The 14,340-nt window shown below is 40.5% G+C and overlaps 1 protein-coding gene across 3 annotated transcripts in view; it reads right to left on the bottom strand.

Annotated features, from left to right (window-relative positions):
* LOC134338168 (grainyhead-like protein 3 homolog) overlaps window positions 1-14,340 on the bottom strand; it is an 88,599-nt gene that overhangs the window by 25,690 nt on the left and 48,569 nt on the right. For 2 of the 3 annotated variants that reach the window (XM_063033779.1, XM_063033781.1), the window contains exons 8-9: window positions 13,982-14,076; window positions 1,060-1,218 (exon numbers count right to left, since the gene is read on the bottom strand). In XM_063033779.1, coding sequence (XP_062889849.1) covers window positions 1,060-1,218; window positions 13,982-14,076 — 254 coding nt within the window. The remainder of the gene's footprint in view (window positions 1-1,059; window positions 1,219-13,981; window positions 14,077-14,340) is intronic. The other variant, XM_063033780.1, reaches the window with a different exon arrangement.

The following is a 14,340-nucleotide window of genomic DNA, read 5'->3' as shown; positions in this document are numbered from 1 at the left end:
AAAGAAACACCTGCAGGTTCTATTCCGCCACTTTCTCCTGAACATTTTTATCACTTTTGATGCATTAATAAGTCTCAAAGAATTGACACAATCTAATTACTCAACAGTAAGTACTCAAGTCAGGGTACATTCCACAAGTGCACTCATCCAAGCTGCTCAGGAAACAATTTTGGAAGTTTTGGCATTTTAATTGTGCAACACCTATCCTACCCTTAAGACTGTTCTCACTGTAGGCAAATTATTTGCACTTATTTCTGGTGCCTCTTTTCAACAATGAAAAAAATGTTATCTCTGGCATCAATAAGGGCTTTAAAAAGGGAAGGGTGAGGTAGAAGTTCCCATATTCTCCCAAAATACTAATGAAATAAATACCCATTATTAAACATTTGATTTTTTTTTGTTTCAGAAATAAGCACCTTACGCATCATCTGTAGTATATAAATTCTAAGTAGAACTAAACAGAAAACTCATGATAGTTTGTCAAAAGTTTGGAAATTATTTGACCAGTTCCTATGCTCAAAAATATTTAACCAACTTTTAATCAAGTCAGGACTTGATGGTTCTTGGTCAGATCTAGTGATGAAGAACTCTGTCCGATGGCTTGGGTTGTTTGCTCAGGGAACAAACCCACAGAATCCATAGTGTCTCTGTGCCACCGTGTCTGCAGTACGTTGTAAACTGCTCCATTTCACTAAAAAAATCTGATCCAATTTTAAAAGAATGTGAACTTGAACCTCAGATGTGATAAAGACTACATTTCACTGTATCAATGTGTTATTTTCATCTACTGCATGATCCTTAGAAATCCAATTATGCGATAATCAAAGCTCTGTGCGCACTTGTCTTGTGGGTTTGGTTCAGTGGGAGTGAGACCATGCAAATACTGTATATCAGTTTCATTCTGATTTTACTTTGTGGGATCATTTACCCACTTATGTTTCTGTACTTTGATTTATATTTTTAAAATATACAATTTATTCAATAGTCAATAATCTCCAGGTATCAGAAACAGCTGATTTTAAGACATGGCAATAACAGAGAATGCAGACAAAACTGTACCTTGTCCACAAATATCTTAATTTGGCAGACGGCTCGGTGAATAGGCTTGTCTGATTTGCTTTCACAGTCATATGTGTCTATCTGGAGATTCAAGGGTAGACCTTTGACTCCCTTCTGTGTGGAGAAGTCTGTACTCAGGCAGTTAATTCCAATGTGAACCTAATGGAAAGAAAACAAAATTAAATCTCTACACTGTCCGATGCTACATTTTAAATTGAATGGGACAACAAGCTGTTAAAGAACCAAGAATCAGAATATTCCCAGGGCCCAGCTGGCGCAAACAAAGTTTTGTACTTGATGAGAAAAAATCCTTCTTATAATGGATCCTTTTCACTCAGTGTTCGAGTGTGGACGGTATTATTTGTTGGTTTCTGATGCTTTGAATAGAAATGACACATCTATCAACAACATTATAATTTCACAAGCCAACATGAAGAAATGTAACATCGACATCAGCAATTGGGAAACCAATGCCAAGGACAGGAAACTCTGTCAAGCCATCATCTGAGAAGGAACAGCAACTTTCGAAGCCAACAGATGTGCAGAATTAGAAGAAAAGAGAAGAAAATGGAAAGAGAGGCAGCAACAACCAAACCCCGATCTGCCATCTGGAACTACCTGTCCTGAATGTGGAAGAACTTTCAAAGCCAAGATTGGACTCATAAGCCACTTGAGAGCCCATAAGTAGATCAACAGAACAAAGACGACGAATTTCACAAGTAGACCTGTGCTGATTTTAGCTTTCTGTGATGTGTTTTATATATACCGGGGCCCATCATTTTAATTGTTTTAATTTTCTTATCACCATCCACAGCTAATGGTGCAAATTGATGTGCAAGAATAGAGAAACATAACAGCTTATTCCTTAGTCAAGCCCAACGGAAACTATTCCAAGTCTTGCATGCCTCATCTATAGGGAAAGATATATAACAAGAGACAGCATTATGGTGGAATCTGTAGCACCAGTTCAACTGCCGTATGAACTCAAAGGGCCCGGCTGCATCTGCAGAAGCAAAAAAGGTATTTCAGTCAAGATTCAGAATCAAGACTGGTGGGGAGAGGGATGGGAGGGGCTGGAGGAAGGAGTGGGAAGGTGAGTGGTATGAAGGAGTGTAGCGGAGGGGGCGAGACAGAAGAGGGTAATTGATGGACCCAGGTGAGGAGAGGAGTGACAAACCCACTGGGGGAATAGGGAAGGGGTAGAAACGGTGAACCGTGGGAGACAGAATCTGGGTGGATGGTGGGAGTGGGAAAGGAACACAGGCTAATCTAACATCCAAAAATACAAGGTTCATTATAAATATAATTTAAATTGGGGGCCGCTTCGTCAGGCGCCTCCGCTCTGTCCCCCAAAAGCGGAACTTCCCTGTAGCCAAACATTTTAATTCCTATTCCCATTCCTGTTCTGACATGTCGGCCCATGGCCACCTCTCATGCCAAGAAGTGGCCACCCTCAGTGTGGAAAAGCAAAACATTTTCCGTCTGGGTAGCCTCCAACCTAAAAGGCATGAATATCCATTTCTCCTTTCAGTAGAAAAAAAATTCCTTCCCTCCCCTCTTTTCTATTCCCCACTTGTGCTTTATTCCTCCTCTCACCTGCCTATTACCTCCCCCTGGGTCCCCTCCTCCTTCCCTTTCTCCTATGGTCCACTCTCCTCTCCTATCAGATTCCTTCCTCTCCTACCCTTTACCTTTCTTAATGACCTGGCTTCACTTATCACCTTCCAGTTATCCTCCTTCCTCTTCCCCCCACCTTTTTATTCTGGCATACTCCCCCTTCCTTTCCAGTCCTGAAGACGCCTCTTAGCCAGGAAAGTCTACTGTTTATTCACTTCCATAGATGCTACCTGAGCTGCCGAGTTCCTCCAGCATCTTGTGTGTCTTGTTTTCACGTTCAATGTTTGGGTTATAACGTACATTTTTATGTCTTGCAATGTGTGCTGCCCCAGAACAACAAATTTCATGACGGTGCAAGTAAACGATTCTGAATTCTGAATTTGCACAAGTAGGTCACAATGATGAGCTGCTTTTCTGGATTGTACTTAACCTCACTGAGGCAGTGGAGGAGGCCGAGGCAGATCAGATCAGTGTGGGTATGGGAAGGAGGATTGAAATGGCCTAAGAAAGAGTGTTGGAGCCCAGTCATATTGAGATATAGTGTGGAATAGGCTCTTCACCCTTCCAACCGTGCCGTCCAGTAAACCGTGACTTAATCCTAGCCTAATCACGGGATAATTTACAATGACCAATTAACCTACAAAAAAATACGTCTTTGGATTGTGGGAGGAAGCTGGAGCACCTGGAGGAAATCAATGCGCTCACAGGGAGAACGTACAAACTCCTTACAAGCAGTGGTGGGAATTGAACCCTGGGTTGCCTGCAACTGCAAAGCCATGTGCTAACCACTACACAACTGTGCTATTTCAATAAGATATTTCTGAGCTCTCTAGATAGTGAACTTGGCCAGCAATTTGCACCTTCGCAACTGAGTCACAGGAAAATGAACAAAAGATAGGTTTTTAATATTCACTTTTATTACCTAATAATATAAAATATTGCAATACCAAATTTTGATATTGCTGAATAGCCTTAATGTAAACCAATCCTCATTAATGCTTTAAATTTCTATAAATTGAAACAAATAAAGGAAAGTAACAGAAATACTGTTCTGGATGAAATTCCTGCCCTGTAGCACAAATCTGATTAACATTTAGCTCCTTTTCAGAGTCCCAAAAGAAGACATTATGATATTGGTGTACAAATGCAAGCTAATCATTTGATAAATCACAAACTATCATGTCAATCCTACACTGCAAATGTGAAAATTGTTCTTTTTTTCACACAAATAAAGAAAGCCAAATAGAATATTTAGTTCCAAGCTTAATCCCATTCCAGTGATGTGATCTTATTGGATTTTTTTTCTTTGCCTTTCTCAGGTTCCCTTCAACTTGGGACAGCTGCACAATGATTACAATCAGACCCTGAAGGAGTTTCGTTTCAAGTACATCTATAGGCTGTGCTGTCAGAAGAGTTTTGAATCATCTGTCACAGCTGGATTTTTTTTTTCTAATTTATTTCCTTGTTCTGTTTGACAGCGATGGATGTAAATATATCATGTGCACTGAAGGTTGCCTGCATGGCAGGAAGAAATCTCAGTATTGCCAAGAAGATATTGAGGATGTAATTCCAGATTGCTAATTCTAGAAAGAACAGGGTGTCAGAGAGAGGATAAAATACAGTGGACTTGTCATACTAATGAGGCCATCAGTGACTAGTGAGCACTGCAGAAGTCTGGGCACAGTTTAGGTTTTGCTGAAGATTTAATAAATTAATCTTTAAAATAAACCAACCGCAGAGATGCACACTCACAAAAATGGGGTTTTGCGCATAAAACTAAAAAAGCAGAAAAACACTAATAGTGGGGGAGAAATCAATCAATGGGTGCAAATGCAAAGCATGTGGGGGTGTCACTTGCTGATTGCATTCACCTTCCTCGGACTTGGTTCCAATGAAGTCAATTGAATTTACTCCATACTACTCTTATAAGACTTTATTAGGATAATTTGCTCATTTTCAAAATTTAATTCTTTGTCTGTAATTAACTTGAATAAAGTTTGTAATTTCATGCCTCACAGCCTTTAAGGAGAAAAGTTTATAATGTTCAGGTCCCTTTTCAAGGTGTACAATATAAGAAAAAGCCCTCTGGAATGTTAAATACCTCAAGTGTTTTTAATGGGACTATGCCTGATCCCCGCCTCTTAAAATAACATTCATCCAGCAGTGTTTATGTTACACATATTTGGTATGTGTTGAATTTTAAAGCAGCATTGGAACATACCTTGCAAATCTTTCCGCATAGGTTATGGGGAAACCGCATGAACAATGGACTCATTAAAACAATGGATTTAGATCACCGATTAAATAGAATCTTCTTCACTTAGTAATTTGACAACGCCATGGAACTCACCAGTATGACTATCTGTGGTTTGAAAATAACCAAAGTTTGAAGCAATACATTTTTTCACTATTTATTCATTGATGTTTGCTCCTTTCCTCGCCTTGTGGCACATCGGGTGGCAACCTTGCCGTTTCGTCTGTTTTTCTGTCTGAGTTGCTAGCTCGATGCTCAACCCAGCAGGGATGGGAAGTGTGCAAGGAGCCAGCCAGTTTCGAACCCGGGACCGCTCATCTTGAAGTCCGGTGCAAGTGCCCGGCTGGCAAACCATGAAACATAGGCGCAGAATTAGGCCATTCAGACCATTGAGTTTACTCTGCAATTTCATCATGGCTGATCCATTTCCCTCTCAGTCCCATTCCCCTGCCTGCTCCCTGTAGCCTTTCACACCCTGACTTATCAAGAATCTATCAACCTCTGCCTTAAATACACCCAATGACTAGACCCCTACAGCCACCTGTGGCAATGAATTCCGCAGATGGCTAAAGAAATTCCTCCTAGTCTCCATTCAGAATGGATGGCCCTTTATTCTGAGGTTTTGCTCTCTTATTCTAGACTCCCCCACACAGGAAGTGTCTTCTCCACATCTACTCTATCTAGGCCTTTCAACATTCGATAGGTTCCAATTAGATACCCCCACATTCTTCCAAATTCCATTAAGTAAAGGCCCAGAGGCATCAACCGCTCCACATACGAGAAGCTTCTCATCCTGGAATCATTCTCGTATATTTCCTCTGAACCCTCTCCAATGTGAACACCTTCTTCTAAGAGGCCCAAAACTGCTCACAATACTCCAAGTGAGGCCTCACCAATGCCTCAATATTACATCCTTACTCTTGTATTCTAGTCCTCTCGAAATGAATGCTAACACTGCATTTGCCTTTCTTACCACCAACTCTACCTGCAAGTCAGCCTTTAGGTACCCCTGCACGAGGACTCTCAAGTCCCTTCACCCCTCAGATTTTTGAATTTTCTCCCTGTTTAGAAAATAGTCTACGCTTCTATTCCTTCTCTCAAAGTGCATGGCCATACACGGTATTCCACCTGCCACCCCTTTACCCATTCTCCTACTCTGTCCAAGTCCTTCTGCAGCCTCCTGCTTTCTCAACACCACCTGCCCCTCCACCTATCTTCATATTGTCCCCAAATCCAGACGCAAGCATCAATTCCGTCACCAAAATAATTGAAATACAACTTGTAAAGAAGTGGTCCCAATACAGACCCCTATGGGACACCATTAGTTACCAGATGCCAATCAGAAAAGGCCCCCCTTATTCTTACTCTTTGCCTCCTGCCAATGCTCTATCTATGCTCGTATCTTTCCTGTAATACCATAGGCCCTTAAGTTACCAAGCAGCCTCATGTGTGCCACTTTGTCAAAGGCCTTCTGAAAACCCAAGTACACAACGTCCACTGATTCTTTATTCTGCTTGTTTTTCTTTGATTTATTGATATTAGGGTAGCATTCCTTTTCTTCCCAAAGGCCACTTCAACTTATTTTTTTCAGCTCAATTTATTTACACTTTAATCTTCCATGCTCAGGCACATTCAGACTCAGTCTTTACAAGAGTCGCCTATAATCTAAGCTTCAACAGGTGTTTAAATAACAGCAGCAACCAAAAATAAAATGATGTGAAACTGACAGGAAAATAACTCAGAAGTCACAGATCAATAGCACACTTACAGAAGAATGAAGCCATTCAGCATATTATATCCATAGCAACCATTGAAAAGCATTATTCAAATTGGCCCACACCTCTTCTCCCCGCATAAATCTCTGCTTTTGAATGTTAGTTTTGAACTCCCTTTAGATTACTCTGAAATGATATTAACTCAAATTACAGACAAATCATTAACTTTCTTCTAAATCAGGGGGTTCCCAACCTGGGGTGTGTAGATCCCTCGGTTAATGGTCGGCGTCCATGGCATAAAAAAAGTTAACCCCTGCTCTGAAGCATCTATTCAAGCAAGTCATGCTCCAGGACTTTTTCATGAATTCATTAAATATTTAGATACAACTAACATCCATGGAACTTTTGCCAGGCTTGTGATATTCAATGTACCATCTAATTCGAATAAATATTCACAGTGCTAGAGACTTGTAATTGCCTACCATGAAGCCTCAGTCTGTACATGTGATGTGGTGTATCATGATGATGCAATGTGCTGAGGTTACTAACCTCAGCTGTTCCAGTACATAGAAACATTGAAAAGCTACAGCACAATACAGGCCCTTCATCCCACAACGTTGTGCCGAACACGTACTTACTTTAGAAATTACCTAGGGTTACCCATAGCCCTCTATTTTTCTATTTGACAACACCGCCATTTTGTTTGTCACGTTCACAAAAAACAGGCCTAATCACACTTCTCAATTGGCAGTGAAGTGACGCATATCAATGGTGATAACAAGCAATTCGTAATCAACAGTGACCTGTTCACAGTTTCTCCATTTAGGACCAAGTCATGGGCGCTAGCCTCCATAGTATCCAATACATCTTCAAGGAGCGCTGCCTTAGAAATCTGGTGACCATCATTAAGGGCCCCAGCACCCAGAGCATGCCCTTTTCTCAATGTTACCATCAAAAAGGGGGTACAGAAGCCTGAAGACACACACTCAGCCATTCAGGAACAGCTTCTTCCCCTCTGCCATCCAATTTCTGAATGGACACTGAACCCATGAACACTACCTCACTACTTTTTTATTTCTATTTTTGCACTGCTTATTTAACTATTATATATATATACGCAATACATAATAATAGGAAAAAAATGGTGAATTACAGTAAGTATACTGTCTATGTATATATATATATATATATATATACGTAAACAGTATACTTACTATAATTCACTGTTTTTCTCTATTATTATGTACTGCATTTTACTGCTGCCGCAAGGTTAACAAATTTCACGAATATGCCGGTGATATTAAACCTCATTCTGATTCTGATGGCTCCAAAGATTTGACAAAGAGTTGACTTCCAGAAGGGATGTGAGAGTGACATCAAGGAATACTGGTGAACATGAAGTCGGTGTGCGACAAGGAGTAAAAACACAAACTCCAATGGTTGGAGTCGTATTTTGCACAAAGAGGGATTTTGTAGATCGAAGGAAATCAATCATCCCGTTCCAGTACTTCACTACCCAAATTGCACAAGACCCAACCATCTTCAATCGCTTCGTCGGTCACCTTCCGAGTTGCTGTTGCTCCTCCAATCTGAGAGGCCATGGAGAGATGTGTGTGAATGGGAATGGGAGGTCGAAATGAAGTGGGCAGCTGCTGGGACTTTTGTGGCAAACAGGGTGAAAGTCCAATCTGTGTCGGGTCTCACCAATATAGAGGACACCACACTGGGATCACCGGATACAGTAGATGACCCTGACTGTCTCACCTGTTACTGCAGACATTAGTAAGATTAGCCCATTTCTAATTGTTATTCATAGTATATATTATATAGGTTTGGTGAGGCACCGATTTTTACCGTCCTCTTTCTGAATGACCGCCTCTACTACAAAATTAACATCAGAGAAGTGTGCATACATTCCTGTCTATGAATTCTTCTAATCTCTCACATCCCACAACTTCCCACAACTTCCTACAATGGTTATAATTGAATAGTTTTGTTTTAAGATCACTAGCCATTAAAACAGATAGCACAAATTCATACGTTGTTAACATGAAGATATACTAATGACTATAAATCACTCAACTTTCATACACCAAGTTTTGCATAATGCATACAGATGACTCTCTTTAGTGCAGGCTTTCAGGCAGAGATGAATTTCTAGGCCACCACATCAGGAGCGACTTTGGGTGGCCTATTACTGTGATTTGAGTATTGCTAAGTTGCTGTCAGTGGACCAGCTCAATCCAGTCTGGAATGTAACCACAAATAGTTTGTCCTTATTAGTGAGCTATCTTTGTTTGCCTTAAATCCAGTTTATCACCTCTAATTATTATTCTAAAATTATCACTTTCCCTCATGAGAAAATTAATTTTTATCAATTTGTATTCCTTTTGGACACACTTTGGTGATTATGACCGAGGTATGCAAATTACCATCTCCTGGAGTCCAATGTGACAATAAATCACGGGTTACCACCTCCACATTTGAACAATAAAATAGGTGTGGTCCTCAGCATTTGCCTCCAGAGAAATTATTATGTAGTTACAAACGTGAGTTTAAGATTGCTTAGTATTCAAAGCAGGCAAGGCAACTGTTGCAAATGGACAAACTTGTTGGGAAGAAGGAATGCGCCTCAAACCATTACTGCTCTTAGCTTACTCTTCAACTTGATAACTCAACAAAATAATCTATTGCATCTGTCAACTAAACAGTGGCATTGGCTTTATCACTGATCATCCGAACAATTGTTGTTCTTTAAATCCTGGGCCAGACATGGGGTTCCCGGCTTTTCCAGTCTGGATCATCGTACTTAAGCCATTTTTTTTTAATGACGTTGGGTTAGGCATAGAAGGAAAACCAACTCTCAGTGTAACCTAGCAATGAAGAGTTCTCCTGGAGACCAGGAGGAAGGGTCACTTACTAGATAGAATTTCTCCCGTTGCCAAAATGGAATTGGAAGTGACACCTCTGGATACTAGCTCATTAAGCTAACTAATAACTATGTATGGAATTCTTTTTCCCTTAGAACAGGAGTTCCCAAACTGACCTCCATGGACCATTTGCATAATAGTATTGGTCCATAGCCTAAAAAAAAGGTTGGGAGCCCCTGCCTTAGAATAAGTTTCTGACTTAATGAAGGTACAATAGAAAGCTACCTCCAAGAGACATGCTAAAAACAACAGGTTATAGATTGAGTTAGATATTGGATTAGTAAATTCCATAAATATTGCCTTTTTACAGCCATGATAGAAAGGCGCAGATGAATTCAGGACACAAAACTGAAGGATTTTTGCACATGGTTGACCAGAAGTGGGAGATCTTACTAAGGTACCTCTTCCTAAGGTACCACTCTCAAGTTTCCAATGCCCAGTCAGGAATGGTCTAGTACGGGAGAGGTACTAAAACTCTACATGCACTCTCATATGGTGCCAGAGTTTAGAGGTTCACGAACAGGGAAACTTCTTGCCCTGCTCCTTCACTGCACTCTGATGTTACTTCTACTGGATAATGTAAATAAGACCCACTCAAAAGACGTGTGTAAGACTGCAAATCTACAAAAACAGGTTGCCCTTTGCCCTCATTGTAGCATTAACCTAGATATGGATGTAAGGGCTCATCTCAGTCCCATGATATTGCTCCTGCACTTTCCCAGGAGAGAGTTCTTGCTCAGCCATTATCAGCAGATTTATTTTTCCAAGATCTTCTCTCCATGTATTGCATTTGTGTCAATTTGCAACTCCTCACATTTAGTGGGATTTTGGCAACATCCTGTTGGACTGGGCTGTAAAATTGTTACCTTTCTTCTAGTTTGACTTTTTTACAGTATGCGTGTTTGTATTTTATATAATCACCTATATACAGTCCTGTGCAAAAGTCTTAGGCACCCTAGATTATTTATATGGTTTCAGATGGTCTGGCCTCTACAGAGCCCTGATATCAACATCCTCAAGGCTGTCTGGAATTACCTGGAGAGACAGAAACAAGCAAGACAGCCAAAGTCTGCAGAAGAACTGTGGCAAGTTCTCCAAGATGCTTGGAACAACCTACCAGCCAATTGCCCTTTAGAACAGAGGTAAGGAGGCTTTTTTTTAGCCAGAGAATAATAAATCCGTGGAATGCTCTGCCACAGACTGTGGTGGAGGCCAGGCCCGTGCGTATATTTAAGGCAGAAGTTGATCATTTCCTGATCGGTCAGGGCATCAAAGGATATGGCGAGAACGCAGGTGTATGGGGTTGAGTGGGATCTGGGATCAAACATGATGGAATGGTGGAGCAGATTCGATGGGCTGAATAGCCTATTTCTGCTCCTATGTTTTATGGTCTTATAAAACTGCATGACATTGTACTTAAGAGAATTGGTGCAGGTTTAAAGTCAAAGGGTAGTCACACCAAATATTAATTTGATTTAGGTTTTTTTACTGTTAACTGCTCTTTATAGTAATTTTTTTAATATTTAGAAACTTTTCATTCCATTATTTTTGAAAGCATCTCCACTTTACAGAAGTTTTTACATGTGCCTAAGACTTTTGCACAGTACTGTATATGTGATTGTTCAATGAGTTTTCCAGTGCTTACAGTTGCCCTTCTTATGTGATGGGCATCAGGTTACCTGAATTTGGCTATTTAATTGGTTAATTGTTATCTGTTGGAATTTCAATGGAATCAATGTTCTGGTATAAGAAGATCAGACCATCCTTGTTCACTCTCTTTTCCTTCAGCTCTTCCCCTTGCCTCTCCATGCTTCCTCCCTTCTGTTCTCCAACAGAACAGAGGGTGCTTAATAAAATGATCATAAGCAACAAGTTTTATGCCTCATTCTTAACTTCAGAAGAACCTTTAGATCACAAAAGCAGCAGTATCCAACAATCCTTACCCGAACTAAATATAACAATCTTATCTTACAAAAACAACAGGAATTCTGCAGATGCTGGAAATTCAAGCAACACACATAAAAGTTGCTGGTGAACGCAGCAGACCAGGCAGCATCTCTAGAGAGAGGTGCAGTCGACGTTTCAGGCCGAGACCCTTCGTCAGGACTAACTGAAGGAAGAACAATCTTATCTTAACTGCCTTTTGAATTGGATTAGCAAGATAACCACTGAATTGGTTAGGACAAATAAGAATTAGTCATAAATTCTAATCTTACCAGCAATACACGCACCCAAAGTTAGTGTACAAGTATCTTCATTCAATACTCAGATAGGGGGCCTAGGACTCGACTTTTACACAGTACTATATTTGTCAATATGGAGTGGAGATCAAGTTAGTAAATTTGTCAGGAGCAAAGGATGTTGGGACGGCGAGGGTGGAATAAGTTGGGAGGGTTGAGGGAAGTGCTAGGTGCAGACACACCCTGCCCTGAGACACTAGGCAAGGTCATTTGAATCCAAGTAATTGTGTCATGAGCCCTTTGGGCCCATGAGGTGAGCTGTAGTGCATGGGCTCCTAGGTGTCTAGAGTACCTGTATTTGTTAATTGTTGTCCTAACTACATTTATTAGCCTCTTGTGTTTTCTGCTTAATCTTGTCAAGTTTATTTTAACTGGCATGGGTTTTCCATTACTGTGATTATTTAAAGTGGACTCCCAATTGGCACTTATCGCGGGTCCTTGTTTTGAGAATGATTCGTCTCATGGCATTGCTCAGTCAAGCCACCAATGTTCTGCTGGATTTCCTAAGTATAAACTTGTGTCCCCATCTCTACATGGTAGTCTGTCATTCCTTCACACCTAGGTTCAGTCTTTGGCCAGTGTACACCGTGACACAATTGGTTAATTGATCATAACAGAATCTTCCCCCTGGTTCTTCCTTCCTACTCCCTTCCCCTTTTCCTAACCATGATTCCCCTCTCCCTATTCCCTTCCCACTCTCAGTCCACAATAGAGACCCATATCAGAATCAGGTTTACCATCACTCACATATATCACGACATTGGTTTGTTTTTGCGGCAGCAGTACTGTACTATGCAATACATAAAATTACTACAGCATTCTACAAAAGTCTTAGGTGCCCTAGCTGTACATTTGTGTCTAAGACTTTTGCACAGTGCTATAGGAAAACATAAAAAGCTATATAATAACAGTATTTGGATATAAAGAAAGACGTTTCTATGTATTTTATAGCCTTAGTGATGCCTTGATTCAAATTAGTTCTTGATTTTATTTTCAACTCATAATTGACAATCGTAGGCACAAGATTATTGGAAAGCGATTTGAACAAATTGTTGAAATGTCTTTTGGTGCTGAGTTGATAGATTATTTTATAAGAATTATTTTAAGAATATATGTGATTTCTGTTCTATCAAAGAATTATTCAGCTTTTATATCCATACTTCAGATGGTTGCTCTTTTGGGGGTTATAACCTGAGCCAACCATGTACAGAAATTAAATATAGTTTCTTCATTAACGCCTTAACACCTCTGTTAAAGGACAGGAGATGTGATTGGGCATGAGATACTTGCAATTTCAGTAAACTGTTCTCACATTTATATATCGCACTGATCTGTAGACAGACTGTCAAGTATATAGAGATAAACAGATAGCTTTAGATAGCAACTGAAAGAAGGGTGGGATTGTACAGCTTTCATCATTTCTGTTTACACCGTATTATTTTTCCACTCAATCTGTAAAATTCACTGAAGTTGAATCTGACACTTAGCTTTCCTATAATATCCCATATTATTCTATAAGACCATAAGCTGTAGGAGCAGAATTAGGCCATTTGGTCCATCGAGTCTGCTCCACCATTTCATCTTGGCTGATCCATTTTTCCTCTCAGCCCCAATCTCCTACCTTCCCCCCACCGCCCCATATCCCTTCATGCTTTGACCAATCAAGAATCTATCAACCTCAGCCATAAATATACATAAAGACTTGGCCTCCACATCTGCCTGTGGCAATGAAGTCCACAAATTCACCATTCTCTGGCTGGAAAAAGTCCTCATCTTCATTCTAACAGGATGTCCTTCTATTCTGAGGTTGTGTCCTCTGGTTTTAGACTCTCCCATCATAGGAAACATCCTCTCCACATCCACTCTATCAAGGCCTATCACCATTCAATAGGTTTCAATGAAGTCACTTTCATTCTTTTGAATTCCAGTGAATACAGGTCCACAGCCATCAAATGATCTCCACATGACAAGCCGTTTAATCCTGGCATCATTTTCATGAACTTTCTTTGAACCTTCTTCAGTTTCAGCACATTCTTTCAAACGTAAGGGGCCCAAACTCTCACAATCCTCCAAGTGAGGCCCCACCAGTGCTTTATAAAGTCTCAACATTTCATCCTTGCTTTTATATTCTAGTCCTCTTGAAACAAATGCCGACATTGCATTTACCTTTGCTTCTTTGCTGGTATCCCAGATGAACGAGAGGGCATTGAATGCCACTTCTTCAACACAGCTGATGGTGCTGTTGCTTTCCTTGTAATCTGCTGTTAAAGCAAATGGATCCAAATTAGCCAGAGTTTGGACAGCACAAACACCTCAGGCTACCATTGTCATTCTCCTCCCAGTGCAGAAATGAGGACCCTGAGCCACACGAGGCACAATAGAGAAGATGGCCAAGGACAGAGAGAGGTGGAGGACCTGCCGTGTTGCCCTAAACACCAGTGGCATTACGGACAGTAAGTAAATACTATCTTGTGTCATAGGTGATGTTGCCTGCACCAGTATGGCAATACCCAGTTCTCATGTGA

This window comes from Mobula hypostoma, chromosome 26 (genome assembly GCF_963921235.1).
Source record: "Mobula hypostoma chromosome 26, sMobHyp1.1, whole genome shotgun sequence".
NCBI classification, from domain to species: domain Eukaryota; kingdom Metazoa; phylum Chordata; class Chondrichthyes; order Myliobatiformes; family Myliobatidae; genus Mobula; species Mobula hypostoma.
Note: the sequence above shows the minus strand (reverse complement) of the source record. Positions and strands in the feature narration are given on the sequence as shown.